This window comes from Physeter macrocephalus, chromosome 11 (assembly GCF_002837175.3).
Source record: "Physeter macrocephalus isolate SW-GA chromosome 11, ASM283717v5, whole genome shotgun sequence".
Taxonomy (NCBI): domain Eukaryota; kingdom Metazoa; phylum Chordata; class Mammalia; order Artiodactyla; family Physeteridae; genus Physeter; species Physeter macrocephalus.
Genome location: NC_041224.1, coordinates 93,725,263 through 93,746,137, shown reverse-complemented (window position 1 = coordinate 93,746,137; position 20,875 = coordinate 93,725,263). Strand labels below are relative to the sequence as shown.

Genomic DNA, 20,875 nt, shown 5'->3' with positions numbered 1-20,875 from the left:
TTTCAGTCTGTTTATTGTCAGGGCTGGTATCAGAAATGAGAAAAACCATACTCCTCTTCAATGAAGAAATCAAAGCAAAGAGGCTTATAGCAGCATTAAACTATCAAATTGATTTGGTGGTCATGTGTTTCTCCCTTAGTTCCCAGATACTTTTTGTGCTTTTTTTCCCTCTAGTCCTCCAGACTTCCTGCACTCACTGGTGTCTTATAATTCCCTAGAGTTTAACGAGCAAACTCACTGTTCAGTGTATACTGAGCTGGATGCTACACAGCAGCTGCACCTCATCTAGCTAACTGTGGCATGCACGTGTCCTTTGATCAGATGCCTGGGGTGAGAGGATAACTTTCAGACTCTCTATATGTTCCACTTTTATGCCTTTTGTCCAATGGATGCACAGAAAATAGCTGTTCAGGATGTTTGCAACAGTGATCATTTGGAGAAACACACCAGACTACAGCCTAAATTTTGGATCATTGATTTATTTGACACTGGAGGGAGAGAGCGAAAGGACTTTCTTCATTAACAGGATGGATTCTGGAAGCCAGAATTATTTATTTATTTTTTATGTTACTTTATTTTTTTAATTTTATTTTTAAATTTTTTATATAGCACGTTCTTATTAGTTATCCATGGAAGCCAGATTTAATTCACTTTGAGTTCACAGTGAGAACAGCTGCAAAATTCAACCCTGACCTGTAATCCCTTCTGTCGTCGTCATCGTTGTTCCTATGACATCTCAACGGACAATGTGCTCTTTTTGTTTTCTTTTCTTTTCATATGTGATTCACCTTCTAATTCTTTTCCCTTGAACTGAAATGACTCCAACACTCAGACATGAGGAGACTAGTTTATGTATTGATCAAGCATGTTTGGTACGTCAAGGGACCACAGGGCATTAAATAGTTGATTTGTGGCTTAGCCTTTACTCTTGCCCTTGGAGGGGTTGGAAAGTGGGTGGAGATCCATGGGAGGACTTTTCCTCCTTCTTTTTTAAATATTTTGGTTATGCATTAGAACATTCTTAAAGAATAAGTCTTTATATCACATCTTACTGTTATGATAACTTGAAGAAAAGGAGGTCATGAGATTTATGTCCTCAGATTGGACTCTTTCAGCTTCATTCTGTGAGTAAAAGAGTTGAGGGGAGGGGAGAGGGTAACTGGGAAACCACCATATGAATGATTCTAAAGATATGTCTCTGTGTCTAATCTATTGAGTTGTTTCATTTATCCTTGTGGTGAATTTCTATTATTTAGAGGTAAAGTTAATAATTTCTTATTCACTCACTGATTTGATGACATGGTCTTGAAATTCCCTCTCCAGTGTGTTTGTGGGAGTCTCCTTGGTTGGCCTTATCCTGTGGCTGGCTCTAGACACAGCCCAAAGGCCAGAGCAGCTGATCTCCTTCGCAGGAATCTGCATGTTCACCCTCATCCTCTTTGCCTGCTCCAAACACCACAGTGCAGTGAGTTTTGGGTATTGCAGGGTGGGTGTAGTAATACCTAGCCAAGGACCATGTGTTACTAATTACAAAGTGCATGAGCCAAGTATTGATTACAAAGGCATAGAACTAAGTTCTTAACAATCTCTGGAATTGGCCCCTTTGACAATTTTGCTCCTAAGTGAAGTTTAAAGTTCTCACAGGCCCTAGACCATTTATTTTCAAACTGTAGGTTGTGATCTGTTAATGAGTCTTGATATCAATTTTGTGGACCCAGGCCAGTGTTAAAGAAAAAACAAACAAAACAAAAAATAAAGAAGGAAAGAAAGAAAATAGAATACAATAGAGAATTAGCTTGCATTGCACATAGTAATATTAAAGTATTGGTTTATGATGCTTTTATATGTATGTGTGCGTGTGTCTGTGTGTGAGGTCTAACCTGTAGACATAGTTTTGAAAACCACATAGACGTATGTGGCTCTTTATATACTACTGCCCTATTTCCCCCTGCTCCCTGTTCCATCTCACCCCAGATTTACTGTTAACATGCTAGGTTGGTTCCAGAGTACACGTACCCATGTTTAAAACCCCAGCCAGGTAATGAACAAGTCGGGTTTAGAGCTCACATTAGAATAACGTTCTTATTGGTCCCAGGTGTCCTGGAGGGCAGTGCTTTGGGGCCTAGGTCTTCAGTTTGTCTTTGGGATCTTGGTCATCAGAACTGATCCTGGATTTAATGCATTTCAATGGCTGGGAAAGCAGATTCAGGTATGAGAAATTGAATATGAGAGCTCTTTTAGAACCCTAGAGAAAGGAGACTGGGGGAAAGCATGAGGAGATCAGGCTGTGTCTTGTTAGTGATGGTGGTGGGTGATCTAGTGGGGAAGGAGAGAGTATACTGGGGTACAACTAAGCATACAAATAAAGAGAATGGAACTGCTGAGTCCTCTGTCATTCAATGAGTAGCTCATAGTGACTTAGGCTGCTTCCCATGCTGTCAAAGGGAGGCCAACCTCAGTAGCAGCAGTAGGTCCTCATCATACATGAGGCTGATCCTATCTTCCCTGTGTCATTTCTGGCTTCACTCTTGTTCTGTCTCTCATTTTTTTCTTTCAGATTTTTCTCAACTATACTGTGGCTGGCTCCAGTTTTGTTTTTGGGGATATGCTGGTCAAGGATATCTTCGCTTTTCAGGTCATATGTTGCATGAGCAAGAATGATGGTCAGTGGCAGTGAGGGTGAGGGGGATAAAGCGAGATGATGAAGATGTGTGTCCAAGAGATCAGCCAGTCTATATACCAATTTGACCCTAAGAAGAGGATTTGATCTTATCCATATAGGAAGCAGCATTAATCTCTTGCCCTTTGATCATTGTCATACTGAAATTGGAATGAAATAGGGGTGGGAGAACAAGGCTCAGAAAACATCTCCTTGTGGCTTAGTATTGACGGCATAATAGATTTGCAATACATTTAAAATTTATTCCTAGACTAGCTTGTGTTTAAATATCCAGAGTATCTATACTGTATCAGTTGTGCTTGGGATGCTAAGAACTTAACTTGGAGACCTGAAACACAGTCTTCTTATGGCACACAGTTGCACATTCAGTGTAGTATCTCACTGGTTGCCCCATCATTCTCATTATAGGCCTTACCGATCATCCTTTTCTTTGGATGTGTGATGTCCATTCTTTACTACCTGGGCTTTGTGCAGTGGGTAGTTCAGAAGGTGAGTCATCCTCCTGCACAGTCAGGAGGTGGGCCTTTGTCTTGTGATCTATCAAGAGGCATGAAGATGGCACTTACTTTGGGAGAAAATGATCATATGTCAGATCTAGAGCATTAGAACCAATGTGAAAAGCAAACTTTCAAGCGTGCCTGATATCAGGTGGTCAGGACCAGGCCCTAGGCAGGCTGAGGGGCAGAGCAGGGAGAAAAAATGGGCTGAACTGCCATTTCATACTGAGTTTTAATCTACTTTTTCTGGAAGCCAAGAGTCCTGAGTTCTGGTCCAGGCTCTGTTTGTAACTTGGTTTGTGGTCTCGGCCTTGTCCCTCTTCTTCTCTAGGCCTTAGTTTCCTTACCAACATAATGGAGGAGGAGTTTTGATGGATACACCCCAAGATTTCTGCTAATGTTAATGGTTTGGATCTTTGCATCCCTTTAGATTGCCTGGTTTTTGCAAATCACCATGGGCACCACTGCCACAGAGACCCTGGCTGTGGCAGGAAACATCTTTGTGGGTATGGTAAGCACCCTGAGGCCTTCTGATCTTTTTTCTGGGGAACAGAGACTATGGCAGAAAACAATTTGAGAAATGTATGCTTTCCTTTTGAAAAGTCAAATAGATGAAGACTGTATGGGCAGCCAGTCACTCTGATGAAAGAAAACTTGGAACTCAGCTCATTGCTTTCACCTTTCATACCTAATAATACTTATTTGGGTGTATGTAATGGGGACATACTTAACCACAGATCCAACTTCTTACACAGGAATTTAAGGAAATGGCCTGGTCCAAGTCATCCCCCTTCAGGGGCTATGAAAGATGTTTCCTCCATATTCTGGTTTCTTCCTGTGACCTTTGTTTTCCAGGGTCTCTAAGGAGACAATAGCTTGCCTCGCTCAGGGCTAACACCAAAGCTTGTCCCCATAATACTTGTTTGATACATTTGTCTGTATGGAGTAGGTGTTCAATATATGCTACTGACTGATCAACTCAATGTTAGGGACAATGGCTTGTCAAACTGACAAGGAATTAGTATTGAGGTCTTTCTCTCCTAAGGCCCTAGGCTGATTAATGGCATTTGAAATGTTCTCAGAATGCTTCTGTACACTTCTACCATAGCATGCTGCATTTTGCTGAAATTCTCCATAATCAGCTTAGTTTCCTCTGCTAGACTATAAAGTCCTAAGAGTAGGAACTTGGCTTATTCATAGGAATGTCCCTAGCATATCATATAGCACTAGGCACATAGTTGTCACTCATTAAATAATAAGTATTTCTTAGGTCAATGCTAGATATATTTTACATAGTTGGGTCTTCATAATTTCATACCATTTTCACAAACATTATTTCTTTTGATTCTTTCATCAACATTGGGCTTCAGTCATCTATTTGCAATTCATTTAATGAGTACCTTTTAAGCAATTAATATGTACTCAGTAAGTACACTATACTAAAGTCATTCACTAAGTATATAGTTTTTGTTTGTTTGTTTGGGCCACGCCACGTGGCTTGTGGGATCCTAGTTCCCCAACCAAGGATCGAATCCCAGCCCTTGGCAGTGAAAGTGCGGAGTCCCAACCACTGGACTACCAGGGAATTCCTGAGTATATAGTTTTAGACATTGAGAACATACAAAAGAAATATAGTGTTTGTCTTCTATAGCATTCTAAATTTTAAATAGATGAGACAAACTGATATGAAAACACATAGGAAGAGTGCTAGCCAGGATATGATTAGGTGCCAGAGGGGGTGAGCCAGACACTGGGAGAGCCTAAGAGCAGAGCTTAGTTTTGGAAGAGTACCCACACTGGAGGGATGTGTGCCCGGAGCTGGGGCGGGCACTCTGGGATGGGGAGCTGCACCTTCTTGAATCTGACTCTCTTCTCCTTTTTTATAGACAGAGGCACCTCTGCTCATCCGTCCATACCTTGCAGACATGACACTTTCAGAAGTCCATGCAGTGATGACTGGAGGGTTTGCCACCATCTCAGGCACTGTCTTGGGAGCCTTCATATCCTTTGGGGTAAGCATAGTCTGTTTGATCACTCCTGGGTGAGCCCAAGTCTGGGTTCTGTAGACACTCATTCCTAAGTCTGGCCTTACAGATTGATGCGTCATCCTTGATTTCTGCCTCTGTGATGGCTGCCCCTTCTGCTCTTGCTTTGTCAAAGCTGGTATATCCAGAAGTGGAGGAGTCCAAGTTCAAGAATAAGGAGGGGGTAAAATTGCCCCGTGGGTGAGTCCAATGAGGCATATAATTTGGGAGATGGTGAGGTCAGGTGCAGAGTCAAGAGTGGTGCTATGGTGGCAGAGGCTTCAAGTCTCCTGGAGAAGGAACAATATGATTCCATATCCCCTTTTGTCTACCTCTGCCTTTAGCTAATCATGTTGATTTTTTTCTTTGGTTTAACCCTCCCACCTGCCTCTCTCTTCTGCATGCTATTATCCTCTGTCCTTTGTGTCAGTACCATTTCATGGAGATTAAATCTGATACTGCTTCAGTGTAATTTCCACAAAAAGGGTCACTAGGAACCCCCATCACCTCTCAAGCTGTTCTTGCACTCTCCTGTTGCACTCCTGCACTGCTGGGACACTGGGACAGCTCTTCTCTGAGGAGCCGAGATTACTCGAGACACAGTATTCTTCCCCTATGCCCAATAACCACAGGAAGGAGAAGAATGTTCTGGAAGCTGCCAGCAATGGAGCCACAGATGCCATAGGCCTTGCTGCTAACGTAGCAGCCAACCTGATTGCTTTTTTGGCCGTGTTGGCCTTCATCAATGCTGCCCTCTCCTGGCTAGGGGAACTGGTAGACATACAGGGACTCACTTTTCAGGTAAAGGATTCCATTTGTTGGGCTGTCCCTCTGGGGTGTGTTTAAGTAGTCCTTTAATTGTGCATGTCCTCCTGACCCACAGTGCACTGAGGGAGCATGGAGAGGAGAAGGGTGGAAGAGACTGAGTCAAGGCTCCAGAGAAGTCTTTGTCTCCTGACTGTCTCTTTCTCTCGCCCAGGTCATCTGCTCCTATATCCTAAGGCCCGTGGTTTTCATGATGGGTGTCGAGTGGGCAGACTGTCCGATGGTGGCTGAGATGGTGGGGATCAAGTTCTTCACGAATGAGTTTGTGGCCTATCAGCAACTGTCTCAGTACAAAAACAAACGTCTCTCTGGAGTGGAAGAGTGGATTGGAGGCGAGAAACAGTGGATTTCTGTAAGTGACAATCTAGAAAAGCATAAACAGTCCAGGCAGACAACAAGTGTTACACTAAAGTTTAACACCCACAGATCCCTTTCCGGGGTCCCAGGCCTGACCACAAAGCAAGAGTAACAGTATGCTTAGCTTCGGTGCCTGAGCTGCCCTGAGGTCAGTGTGCTAGTCCCCTACACTCTGAGCCAACTTCTCTCTAGAATGTAATTACTGAGCCTTTACAGTTGGGGCAGTCCAAGGAGGATACTATTTCCGATAGTCTAAGGTCTCCTTCTTCATTTATAAGTTTAAATTGCTTTAAACTGAGCTCCTTTTTTCTCTCCCTCTATCTCTTTTCTCTCAATCATCCTCATTCCTAGGCCTTCTCCTAATTCATAGGCTTCAACAAGAAGAGCATTGGGTAAAGAGGCCATGGTGGTTCCATATCATTATCCCTATAATAACTCATGAAGCAGTTATTTTCTGAGCATCCTTTCCATATTCCTTAGAGCAGCACACACAAGATTGGGGGTTCTAAGTACTCTGGAACATCTATCATGATTATACGACTGTGCACATAGGACTGAGTTTACTTATTTATTTTTGCTTTCCCTAGGTGAGAGCCGAAATCATTACAACATTTTCACTCTGTGGATTTGCCAATCTTAGTTCCATAGGAATCACACTGGGAGGCTTGAGTGAGTTAATTCATTTTCCCAGCTACCCAATATGCCAGCCAGTTCCCAGCATCTGTAGTGGGCAGTCCTGGTGCTTCAATATGAGTTGAGACCAGATAGAGAAGCTGATGTGAAATGGGCCTCTCAGGTGGCAGTTAATTTGGAGTTAAGGTAATCATGCTACCTGGCTATGCATGAAGCCCAGGCTGGGTTTGCAATCTCAACTTCTGTCATTTTTTTCCCTTTCAAATGGAGGCCCAAAAGACCAATTTTATTTTTATTTTCCCTATGAGGAAGACTATAATGCTATTATTTTTATTTTGCCATTAAATGGACATAGTGCATATATAAGTAAAGTAAACGTATTTTGTTTTTTATTCAGTAGTGAAGGTACTTTCTGAAATTATTCTGCTCACCAGTTGTAACTTTACAGAATCAGGCATTGCAAGGAATCAAAGGACAAATAAAAGCAGCAGACACATAAGGCAGATAGATAATTAGAGCAAATGGTGTGAAGTGTTGGATTAAAAGCTACAAGTCACCAGGTGTGGGAGGAGTGAGTATGTGAAGCATACATAGATACAATTAGATTGCTGAAAATCTTGCTGAATGGTGATGGCTGGAGGAAATAATATGAGGAAAGTGGAATTGTCCTTGAAGGCAGGGGATTCCAAGAGTTTGGAAGATCCAAGTGAGAAACAGAGTGTAAGAAAAATACAGCTCAGTGTGTCCATTTTTTATGGCACTCACATTCTGGGCTAGAATCATTAAGTTGAATTACTTGGTAGCTGATCGAACAATTTAAAGGTAAAACAATTTCCTTTCAGTTTATCTTTTTCCCTTCTGTTAAACACTTGTCTGTATTCTAATTCTTTTTTAAAAAATATTTATTTATTTATTTTTGACTGTGTTGGGTCTTCGTTGCCGCGCACAGGCTTTCTCTAGTTGCAGTGAGTGGGGGCTACTCTTCGTTGTAGTGTGTGGGCTTCTCCTTTTGGTGGCTTCTCTTTGTTGCTGAGCGTGGGCTCTAGGCGCGCAGGCTTCAGTAGTTGTGGCTTGCGGGCTCTAGAGCTCAGGTTCAGTAGTTGTGGTGCACAGGCTTAGTTGCTCCACGGCATGTGGGATCTTCCCGGACCAGGGTTCGAACCTGTGTCCCCTGCATTGGCAGGCGGATTCTTAAGCACTGCGCCCCCAGGGAAGTCCCTGTATTCTAATTCTGTTGCCTGATTACAATCTGATTGTGAGCTTGTCATCCAGTAGTGGGATATGCATCATGTGACTAAGGCTTAGGTGAATGTTGTCCTCCTTATTTCTCTGGCTCAAAATAGTCTGTCTAATTCTGTCCAGGTTAAGAATGCAGATTTCAACTAGTGAACACCCAAGGCATTTGCACCTGTCTGGAGCAACCCAGGGCTTTGCTTAATTCAGATATATCTTGGGAATGTTCACAGAACCACTAAATAGTTAGGGTCAGACACACAATCCTTGACCTGGGGAATGTCTAAGTTAGTGACCCCTTAGGACTAATGAATATACACACTTCTCAGGGTACCACTGTCCAGCCTCTGGTGGTTGGTGGTAAGAATGCTATTCATCTGCTGCATTTTGATCCTCAGCATTCTTCTAATGGGGTTTCATGGGGTATGCCTAATTGTCTCGTGGGGAAGAGACTGAATTATTTTGCTGTGTTGTCCGCAGCATCAATGGTACCCCACCGGAAGAGTGACTTGTCCAAGGTTGTGGTCAGTGCCCTCTTCACAGGGGCCTGTGTATCCCTTATCAGCGCCTGCGTGGCAGGTAAGTGTCTCAGCTTAGTCTCAGAATATTGTTTTAACTCTCCATCTCACATATGCATAGAAAAGGCACCAAATCTACAGTGTTCTCAATTTATACCCAAAGAATTAAGAACCTTAAGGAACATGTGTAAAATCCTCCCCTTAGCATCTCTGTCTCCTTTACCCAGGAATCCTCTATGTCCCCAGGGGAGCTGAAACTGACTGTGTCTCCTTCCTAAAAACAAGTTTCACCAATCAAACCTATGAGACCTATGTGTGCTGCAGAGAGCTCTTTCGGAGGTGAGTGAGCACTGGAATCCCTGCCCCCTCCTCCTTTATGCTCTCCTCCACTCAGGAATCTTCTGGGAGTGGGGAGAAGTTAGGTCTTGAGGGTAATCACACGGATGCTGAATAGAGTGTATAAGAAGGGAGACAGGTATTTGTGGTGGTCTAGATCTCCATTTTTTTCTCTTATTAGATGCATACTCAACTATTAGCTCTAGCATGGACAAGTGACAGATTTTACCTGTATTGATGGGGCACTGAGAAGTGAAGCGTGAGGGGAAGTAAGGGAGGGTGGTTTCCCTGATCAGAAGTGATGTATTTATTGTGATTGGAACATAGATAAGTTGTAGGTGAAGACTTGGAAATGGTCCTAAGTGGCTAAAACCTTATAGCCTTCTTCAGACATAAATGAAGACTGAGAGAGGATAAAGTTGAACCGATAAAATCATGATGCATTCGTATAGTGTAAAAATGAACTTGTTTACCAATTTCTGGGATATTATTAGAATAGTTTTCTGGTTCGGCATGTAAGGAGCTCAGAAGTCACCACTCCATCTTAACAACAAGAAAAAAAACTGAACAGTCTGAAAAATCAATAACTCTTCTTGGATCTGTAAGAGACACAGGGCAAACTGCTGACCTGAAGATTGGAGGGACAGACAGGCAAACACATGGCTTACTGGAGCAGACTCATGAGCGGAAACTGCCACAGAATCCTGTGCTGGGGCAGGAAAACCTGAAACTAATTGCTGGAGCTTCAGTGAGGACAGGTCTGGATGTTAAAAACTCTGGGGGGACCCAGTTATGGGGGCAACCCTACACTTTGGGGAGTTTTACCTCCGGGAGCTAGACCAAGTTCTCAAAGTAAATATCAGACAAAGACCCCCTCATTCTTCTGGCAGAGGGAGGGGAAAAGGAGCCATTTTGAAATACACCAGAGCACTCTGTTTTTTTAAACAAGGCCTGCCCTCAGGAGAAACTAGTTAACCGGAGCCTAACCAGCTGGGGTATTATCAGAGCCTACCTGACCTGGAAGAAGGGAAACACCCAACTAAAGCCCACTCTAGCCATCCTATCCCACTTAAAGGGGGAGGAAAAACTGAGAAACACTTGTGAAGTTCATAGTGCAGAGGCACAGGCTCGCTAAAAGCCTGAGACCTAATCATAGGACTACAGAATGCTTCCCCTCCCCCACACCTCACCACCACATTACTAAGGCCTATTTACAGCAGTTCCTTTTTTGGGTACATCATGTCCAGTTATCAAGAAGAAAGTACAAGGCCGGCTAAAAGGCAAAAAACACAATTTGAGGAGATAGAGCAAGCATCAAAACCAGACATGGCAGAGATCTTGGTTTATCAGAGTGGGAATTTCAAACAACTATGATTTATGTGCTAAGGGCTCTAATGGATAAAGTAGACAGCAAGCAAGAACAGATGGGCAATGTAAGTACAGAGATATAGGAATCCCAAGAAAGAACCAAAAAGAAATGCTACAGATCAAAAAACACTGTAACAGAAATGAAGAATGTCTTTGATGGCTTACTAGTAGACTAAACACATCTGAGGAAAGAACTCCTAGCTTGAAGATGTATCAATAGAAGTCTTCAAAACTGAAAAGGAAAGAGAGCAAAGACTGAAGAAAAAAAAACCAGAATGGAGCATCTAAGGATTGTGGGACAAATACAAAAGGTGTAACATACACATAATGTGAATACCAAGAGAAGAACAGAAGAAATATTTGAAACAATTATGACTGAGAATTTCTCCAAATTAATGTCAGACACCAAACCACAGATCCAGGAAGCTCAGAGAACACCAAGCAGCATAAATGTCAAGAAAACTATACTTAAGCATATTTTGAAATTATAGAAAATCAAAGATAAAGAAAAAATACTGAAAGAAGTCAGTTAAAAAAAAGAGAGTATATCATTAAGCTGAAAGAACTAGTTACAGGACACAAAATGAAAGATTTGAGGAACTAGAATGTTTGGTTCTTCAAAAGCAAAAGATGTATGTATTAGTAGTGATATATGGGTGAATGAAGAGAGTTCTGAGAGATGAGGCTGAAAGATCTTATAAGGCCTTGTATGAAATGATAAGGAATTTAGACTTTGACTTATAGAATTCTTAACACTGGTATGTTTTTTCAAAAGATCATGCTGGTAGCCATTTGGATGTCAGGGAGATCAATAAACACATTGCTGTAATACTCCCAAGTAAAAGATGATGAGAGCTGATACTAAGTAGTTGTGAAGATGAAGATGCACTAGAACAAGGAGAATCAATAGGATTGGTTATTGAAGTGAAGGGCAGGATAAGGATGACTGTACCCTTTCTGGCTTGGGCAAGTGGGTCTGAGGGATGCCATTCATTCACTGACAGGAAGAGGACTAGTTCCAGGAATGAGAGTAAAGGGGAGAGATTATGGCTTAATTCAGGTGGATATGTTGACTTGGAGGTACCTGTGGGACCATCATGTTAAGCAACTCACAAACCAACTTGGGTCTGAAGTTCAGGAGAGAAAAAAGAACTGGAGATAGATTTGGAAGTTGTCATTAAGTAAATGATCTGTTCAGTATATAGGTAGATGTTTGGGTACCAGCTCCTTAACAGGTTACTATGGCAAGTTAGCAGACATTACCCTCCTGTGTTTGGAGGTTTTCACCAGAGAAAGCAACCAACATCCTCTGAAAAAATAATCCTTTTGCTGTACTATTAAAGATGAATTATAGGGCTTCCCTGGTGGTGCAGTGGTTGAGAATCCGCCTGCCGATGCAGGGGACATGGGTTTGTGCCCCGGTCCAGGAAGATCCCACATGCCGTGGAGCGGCTGGGCCCGTGAGCCATGGCGGCTGAGCCTGTGCGTCCGGAGCCTGTGCTCCGCAACGGGAGAGGCCACAACAGTGAGAGGCCCGCGTACCACAAAAAAAAAAAAAAAGATGAATTATAAACTGGATAGATCATTGGTCTGGCATAGTTATGACTCCTATGTTCTTGGGGAAGTTCAGTGGATGTCATTGTAAGCATAGTCTAAAGTAAATGAATGAAGTGAAAATTGCTAATTTGTGTTTAATGATGAGTTGTCTTTACATCACTGAACTTCACTAAAAAATTAGTAGAATACTCTTTCCTGGTCATTTCTGCCTTCAAAACGGAAACTGACTTTTTGCCTAAAGTCATATACTAAGCATCATTAGTGTCTAAAATCTGAAAGAGATAATGTTTTTGTCCAATTCATTCATGCTAAATATATTTGGAGTGACTCCTGACCAAGATAACAACAAAGGAGGCTTAAATTTCCCTCTTCCTATGGATGCACCAAATGTACAGCTACACATGGAGTAATTCCCTCTAAGCAAAATCCAGAAACTAGCTGAATGACTCCTACAACTGAGAAAATACCCACATTGAATTGGGTAGGAAAGGCTGAGAAACAGTCTCATCATAAAACCCACCCCTGGCACAGCACCATATAATGGAAGGGAACTCCCAACTCTAAGCTTATCCCTAAGCAGTGAAGGGTTTAGACTGAACATCTAGTGCCCCAATTTTTAAGACTGTACTGTGCCTACCTCCCCACCACCCCACACCTGCCTCACAAGGCTCAGTGTAGAGGAAGCAGTCAAAAATGTCCATCTCCCACTCTTTCCCTGGAAGGAGTTTGACTGCATACTTCCCAGCTGGTGCCTGAGGGTCCAGCTTCTAATCAGCCTGCATCTAGGTGCTGGCTTCAATTCTTCTCTTTGGGACACTAAAGAGACCCACACTGAGACACATTATAATTAAACTGTCAAAACTAAGACAAAGAAAGCATAGATAAAGGCAGCAAGAGAAAAGCAACTTGTTATATACAAGGGAGCTCCCATAAGACTATCAGCAGATTTTTCTGCAGAAAACTTACAGTCCAGAAAAAAAGTGGGATGATATATTAAAAAGAAAAAAAACTACCAACCAATGCTTGGTAATGCTTTACCTGGCAAAGTTGTCCTTCAGAATTGAAGGAGAGAGTTTTTCAGACAAGGAGAGGTAGCTATACTTATATCAGACAAAATAGACTTTAAGCCAAAACAGTAATGAGAAACAAAGAAGGTCATTATATAGTGATAAAGGGGTCAATTCATCAAGAGGATGTAACAACTGTAAATTTTTATGCAGCCAACATGGAGCACCTAAATATATAAAGCAAATATTAACAGATCTGAAGAGACAACAATACAATAATAGTAGAGGACTTCAGCATTCCACTTTCAACAACAGATAGATCATCCAGGCAGAAAATCAACAAGGAAACATTGAACTTAAACTACATGTTAGACCAGATGGACCTGACATTTACAGAACAGTCCATCCAACAACAGCAAAATACACATTCTTCTCAAGTACACATGGAAATTATCTGATAGATTATATGTTAGGCTACAAAGCAAGTCTTAATATATTTAAGAAGACTGAAATTATATCAAATGTCTTTTCTGACCACAATAGTATGAAACTAGAAATCAGTAACAAGAAAAAACCTGGTAAATTCACATATATGTGGACATTAAACAACATGCTCCTGAACAATGGGTCAAAAAATGAAATCAAAAGAGAAATAAAATATCTTTTTTTTTTTTTTTTGCGTTACGCGGGCCTCTCACTGTTGTGGTCTCTCCCGTTGTGTAGCACAGGCTCCAGACGCGCAGGCTCCGCAGCCATGGCTCACGGGCCCAGCCGCTCCACAGCATGTGGGATCTTCCCGGACCGGGGCACGAACCCGTGTCCCCTGCATCGGCAGGCAGACTCTCAACCACTGCGCCACCAGGGAAGCCCCGAAATAAAATATCTTTACTCACCACAAGGAAAAATCTGTAACTGTGTGAGTTGATGGATGTTAACTAAACTTATTGTGGTAATCATCTCACAATATATACTTATATCAAATCATTATATTGCACACCTTATACAATGTTATATGTCAATAATATCTCAATAAAACTGGGGGGAAAAACTTGAAAAAATATCTTGAGACAAATGAAAATGGAAACACAATATACCAAAACTTATGAGATGCATCAAAAGCAGTTCAAAGAGGGGAGTTTATAGTGATAAACACCTACGTTAAGAAAAAAAGAAAAATCTCAAACAACCTAATTTAACACCTCAAGAAAAAGAAAAACAAACTAAGTCCAAAGTTATAGAAGAAGGGAAATAACAAAGATCAGAGCAGAAACTAATGAAATAGAGACAAAAAAAGACAACAGAAAAGTTCTATGAAACTAAGAGCCATTTGTCTTAAAAGACAGACAAAATAGACATATGTTTAGCTAAGCTAAGAAAAAGAGAGAGAAGACTCAAAGTCAGAAATGAAAAAGGAGGTAATGCTTGGTTAATAACACAGAAATTAATAACACAGAAATACTAAGGATTTTGAGAAACTACTATGGAAAATTATGTCCCAACAAATTAGATAACATAGAAGAAATGGATAAATTCCTAGAAATATACAACCGATTAAGACTGAATCATGAAGAAATAGAAAATCTGAACAGAATGATTACTAGTAAGGAGATTACTAGTAAGAAATCATAGTAATGATTACTAGTAATGATTACAGATGAATCAGTAATCAAAAACCTCCCAACAAAAAAAGCCCAGGACTAGACAGGTTCACTGGTGAATTCTTCCAAACAGTTAAAGAATAATTAATACCAATCTTCTCAAACTTTTCAAAAAAACATAAAAGGAGTGAACACTTCCAAATTCATTTTATGAGGCCAGAATTACCTGTTGCCAAAGCCAGACAGGGACACTATAAGAAAAAATTACAGGCCAGTATTCCTGATGAACATAGATGCAAAAATCCTCAACAAAAATTAGCAAACCAAATTCAATAGTACATTAAAAAGGTCATACACCATGATCAAGTGAGATTTATTCCTGGGATGCAAGGATGGCTCAACATACACAAATCAATAAATGTGATATACCACTGTAACAAAATGAAAGATAAAAACCATATAATCATTTCAATAGATGCAGAAAAAGCATTTGACAAAATTCAACATCCTTACATGATAAAACTCTCAACAAATTGGATGTAGAAGGAATGTATCTCAACATAATAAAGGCCATATATGACAAGCCCACAGCTAACATCATACTGAATCATGAAAAGCTGAACACTTTTCCTCTAAGATCAGGAATAAGACAAGAATTACCACACTTACCACTTTTAATCAACATAGTAATGGAAATCATAGCCAGAGCAATTAGTCAAGAAAAAGAAATAAAAGGCACCCAAATCAGAAAAGAAGTAAAACTGTCTCTGTCTGCAGATGACATGATCTTATACATAGAAAATCCTAAAGGCTCCACCAAGAAACTGTTAGCACTGATAAACAAACTCAGTAAGTTGCAGGATACAAAATAAACATACAAAAATCATTTGTGTTTCTATACAATAACAATGAACTATTGGAAAGAGAAATTAATGAAACAATCCCATTTACAATAGCATCAAAAAGAATAAAATACTTAAGAATAAATGTAATCAAGGAGAGGAAAGATCTGTACACTGAAAACTATTAAAAAATTGATGAAAAAATGGAAGGGATAAATAAATGGAAATATACTCCATGTTTATGGATTAGAAGAATGAATATTATTAAAGTGTTCATACTACCTAAGGTGATCTACAGATTCAATGCAATCTCTATTAAAATTCCAATGGCATTTTTCATAGAAATAGAAAAAAAAATTCTAAAATTCATATGGAACCACAAAAGACCCCAAATAGCCAAAGCAATCTTGAGAAAGAAGAACAAAGCTAAAGGCATCACACTTCTTGATTTTAAACTATATTACAAAGCTGTAGTAATCAAAACAGTATGGTACTGACTTAAAAATAAACACACAGATCAATCAAACAGAATAGAGAGCCCAGAAATAAACCCAAGTTTTCGACAAAGGAGCCAAGAATATACAATGGGAGAAAGGGTAGTCTTTTCAATAAATGGTGTTAGCAAAACTGTATATCCACCTGTAGGAGAATGAAAATGGATCCTGTCTTACACCATATACAAAAATCAACTCAAAATGGATTAAAGAATTTAACATACGACCTGAAACCTTGAAAATCCTTGAAGAAAATGTAGGGAGTAAGCTCCTTGACATTGGTCTTGGCAATGATTTTTTGGACTTGAAACCAAAAGCAAAGGCAACAAAACCAAAAATAAACAATTGGGGGACTTCTCTGGTGGCACAGTGGTTAAGAATCCTCCTGCCAATGCAGGGTACATGTGTTCGATCCCTGGTCCAGGAAGATCCCACATGCTGTGGAGCAACTAAGCCCGTGAGCCACAACTACTGAGCCTGCACTCTAGAGCCCTCTAGCCGCAACTACTGAGCCCACATGTCGCAACTACTGAAGCCCGCGTGCCTAGAGCCCATGCTCTGTGGAAGGAGAAGCCACCGCAGTGAGAAGCCCATGCGCCACAACAAAGAGTAGCCCCTGCTTGCTGCAGCTAGAGAAAGCCTGCGCACAGCGATGAAGAACGAACACAGCCAAAAAATAATAAAAATTTTAAAAAGCAAAAAACAAAAAACAATTGGGACTTCATCAAACTAAAAAGCTTCTGCACAGAAAAAGAGACCATCAACAAAATGAAAACTCAACCTACAGAATGGGAGAAAATATTTGCAAACCATATATCCAATAAGGAATTAATATCCAAAATATACAAGGAACTTATACAGCTCAATAGCAAAAAAATCAAGTAATCCAATTTAAAATTGAGCAGAGGGTTTGAATAGACATTTTTCCAAAGAACTCAACCAAATGGCCAACAGGTACATGAAAAGGTGCTCAATATCACTAACTAGCAAGGAAATACAAATAAAAACCTCAATGAGATATCACCTTACACCTTTAGGATGGCTGTCATAAAAAACACAAGTGATAGCAAATGCTGGCAACGATGTGCAGAAAAGGAAACCTTTATACACCCTTAGTGGAAATGTAAAATGGTACAGTCACTATGGAGGTTCCTGAAGAAATTAAAAATAGAACTACTACCATATGATCCAGCAATCTTACTTCTGGGTATATATCCAAAGGAAACAAAGTCACTATCTGTACTCCCATGTTCACTGAAGCATTATTAACAGTAGCCATGGTATGCAAACAACCTATGTGTCCACTAGCAGATGAATGGATAAAGAAAATGTTGTGTATGTATACAATGGAAAGTTAGTCATCCTTACAAAAGAAGGAAATCCTGCTATTTGCAACAATGTGGGTGAACAATTTACACTAAGTGAAATAAGCCAGACAAAGGCAAATACTGCATGGTCTCACTTATATGCAGAATCCAAAAAAAAAAAACCCAACAAAAAAGAACTCATAGAATGGTGGTTGCCTAGGGCTGGGGCATAGGGGAATAGGGAGAAGCTGGTATAATAGTACAAACTTTCAGATATAAGATCAGTAGGTTTGAGGACCTAATGTATAACATGGTGGCTATAGTTGATAATACAGTATTATATAATTGAGATTGACCAAAAAAAAAAAAAGTAAATATGTGAGATTGACCAAAAAAAAAAAAGTAAATATGTGAGGTGATGGATGTGTTTAAAAAAAAAAAGTAAATATGTGAGATTGACCAAAAAAAAAAAATAAATATGTTGGGTGATGGATGTGTTTAAAAAAAAAAAGTAAATATGTGAGACTGACCAAAAAAAAAAAAGTAAATATGTGAGGTGATGGATGTGTTTAAAAAAAAAAAGTAAATATGTGAGACTGACCAAAAAAAAAAAAGTAAATATGTGAGGTGATGGATGTGTTAACTCAGTGTTGGGAATCCTTTCACAGTATATGCATATGTCAAATCATCACGTTGTACACTATATATTACAATTTTATTAGTCAATTATACCTCCATAAAACTGAAACACACATACATATATACATACACACCAAGCCTGAGCTGTTTTCCTTTCTCAAGAGGAAAGTGGCTTTGGAGTACCATCTCACTATTTAGAATAAATTCAATTCTAAATCATTACAAGGAATAAATCTTGCTTCAGTGATGTCTGGACAGGAAATTCCCCAAAGGACTATGGTTATGAACTGGACAGAGAAGCAGACACATTGTATAGGATTTCTTGCTAGTACTATCTTGGGCATGAATGAGAAAATACGCCTAATTCTGTCCTATTTATTGGTTGGCCAAAAAGTTCCTTCAATTTTGAAGTAAAAATAAAAGACACATTTTCCATTTTCACCAAGAACTTTATCTGAACAACGTATTCACTGTTTTGTTCCACTGCCTTCTGCCATTTTTCAGGCAGCTTCATAATTCCGTCTTCCTAAAACTTTTTATCTTTTTGAGCAAAGCACGGTCCCAGCTGCCCTTTATTGTCTTCCAGGGAATTGAAATTTTTTCCATTAAGATAATTTTGTAAAGACTGAAATGAATGGAAATCCAAAGGTGCAATTGTCTGGTGAATATGGCGGATGAATCAGAACTTCCCAGCCAAGCTGTAACAGTTTTTGCCTGGTCATCAAAGAAACATGTGGTCTTGCCGTACCCTAATGGAAGATTATGCATTTTCTGCTGACTAATTCTGGACGCTTTTCGTCAAGTGCTGCTTTCAATTGGTCTAATTGGGAGCAGTACTTGTTGCAATTAATTGTCTGGTTTTCCGGAAGGAACTCATAATAGAGGACTCCCTTCCAATCCCACCATATACACAACATCACCTTCTTTGGATAAAGACCAGCCTTTGATGTGGTTGGTCGTGGTCCATTTCGCTTGCCCCACAATCTCTTCCATTCCACATTACTGTACAGTATCCACTTTTCATCACCCGTCACAGTTTGTTTTAAAAACAGAACGTTTTCGTTACATTTAATTGGAGAATCGCATGCAGAAATACGGTGAAGAAGGTTTGTTTCGCTGAACTTATGTGGAACCCAAACATCAAAGCAATTAACATAACCAAGCTGGGGCAAATGATTTTCAACGCTTGATTTGGATATTTTGAGTATGTCAGCTATCTCCCGCGTGGTATAACGTTGATTGTTCTCAATATCTCGATTTCATCACTCTCAACTTCAACTGTTCTACCCAACTGTGGCGCATCGTCCAGCGAGAAATCTCCAGCATGGAACTTTGCAAACCACTTTTGACATGTTTGATCAGTCACAGCACCTTCTCCATACACTGTACAAATCGGGTTTTTTTGCATTTCAGTTGCATTTACCTTTCTTGAAATAATAAAGCATAATATACTGAAATGTTGCTTTTTTCTTCCATCTTCAATATTAAAATGGCTACATAAAAATTCACCAATTTTGATAAGTTCTTTTTTTAAATTGCATGCTGATATGACAGCTGTCACAATACAATCTAATACAATTGTTTTGAATGAAGTTAAAGACAACTAAGTGCTACTAGAGCCATCTTATGGAAAAAACCAAATGAACATTTTGGCCAGCCCAATATTTGGTCATTGTGATTGGATTCATTAATAAGTTTCTGTTTTTATTTTCACCTGCTTGGTAGAACTTATTGATACATCTTGTTGCATTGTTTTTATCTGACCCACTATGTATCTCTCTGGCTTTTCATTTCAGTACCTCTCTGAACGGCACCAACCCTCCTTCTTTTCCTGGTCCCTGGGAAGATAAAGAGTTCAGTGCCATAGCCCTTGCTAAATGCTGTGACCTCTACACCAATGCTGTCTGTGCCTAAAGCTGGTCCATTTCCGTAACAGTCCTGATCTGGATGGCTTTTTGATGGCAAATTTATTTTCGTATTCAGAGTTCTTATTCTACAGCTAACTCACCTTGATCTTTAATAGTAAATGTAAAATATTCATTTTGATTCACTGTATGTCAGTAATGAAATTAGCACTCGTTTTTCCATTATTTGGCTGAACCAAATAAGAAATTCCTTATGGGCTCTGTCTGAGCTTAGAATTGAAATAATAAATATTACGATGTCAAAAAATGTCTTGCAAACCTTGCTTCTAGTTGCCATCTTAAAAATTATGTGATGCGTGCCAGAACTCTTCTATATATGTTCTGGTAAAACAAATATGGGAGGCAGGCACAGTCTGCCTTGGAGTTTGATGAGTGTCATTCCTCTCTGCCCCTTACTGAAAGAAGACGTATACAGGCAAGTTATTCAAAATCTTGTACCAGTTTTCTTATCGTAAACTGGGAAGAATGATGTTTGCCCTGTTCACTTCAAGATTATAATAAAGCAGTGTGTGGAAGTTCTTGGAAGATGTAAAAAGTGTTTCATGACTCTGACCTAAAGACGCTACCAGAAAACTACTAGAGCTAATCAATGAATTTGGTAAAGTAGCTGGATACAAATTTAATGCACAGAAATCTCTTGCATTCCTATACACTAATGATGAAAAATCTGAAAGTGAAATTAAGAAAACACTCCCATTTACCATTGCAACAAAAAGAATAGAATATCTAGGAATAAACCTACCTAAGGAGAAAAAAGACCTGTATACAGAAAATCATAAGACACTGATGAAAGAAATTAAAGATGATACAAATAGATGGAGAGATATACCATGTTCTTGGACTGGAAGAATCAACATTGTGAAAATGACTATACTACACAAAGCAATCTACAGATTCAATGCAATCCCTGTCAAACTACCAATGGCATTTTTCACAAAACTAGAACAAAAAAATTTCACAATTTGTATGGAAACACAAAATACCCTGAGTAGCCAAAGCAATCTTGAGAAATAAAAATTGAGCTGGAGGAATCAG

At 39.7% G+C, this 20,875-nt stretch overlaps 1 protein-coding gene across 1 annotated transcript in view; it reads left to right on the top strand.

Annotated features, from left to right (window-relative positions):
- The window catches only part of SLC28A2 (solute carrier family 28 member 2), a 42,829-nt gene extending 22,912 nt beyond the window's left edge, over window positions 1-19,917 (top strand). The window contains exons 6-18 of the mRNA XM_007116726.3: window positions 1,324-1,465; window positions 2,096-2,209; window positions 2,558-2,635; window positions 3,089-3,169; window positions 3,608-3,688; window positions 5,064-5,189; window positions 5,272-5,402; window positions 5,834-6,002; window positions 6,181-6,378; window positions 6,971-7,052; window positions 8,730-8,828; window positions 8,995-9,106; window positions 19,712-19,917. Coding sequence (XP_007116788.1) covers window positions 1,324-1,465; window positions 2,096-2,209; window positions 2,558-2,635; window positions 3,089-3,169; window positions 3,608-3,688; window positions 5,064-5,189; window positions 5,272-5,402; window positions 5,834-6,002; window positions 6,181-6,378; window positions 6,971-7,052; window positions 8,730-8,828; window positions 8,995-9,106; window positions 19,712-19,829 — 1,531 coding nt within the window. The 3' untranslated portion in view covers window positions 19,830-19,917. The remainder of the gene's footprint in view (window positions 1-1,323; window positions 1,466-2,095; window positions 2,210-2,557; window positions 2,636-3,088; window positions 3,170-3,607; window positions 3,689-5,063; window positions 5,190-5,271; window positions 5,403-5,833; window positions 6,003-6,180; window positions 6,379-6,970; window positions 7,053-8,729; window positions 8,829-8,994; window positions 9,107-19,711) is intronic.
- Window positions 19,918-20,875: the final 958 nt, after the last annotated feature.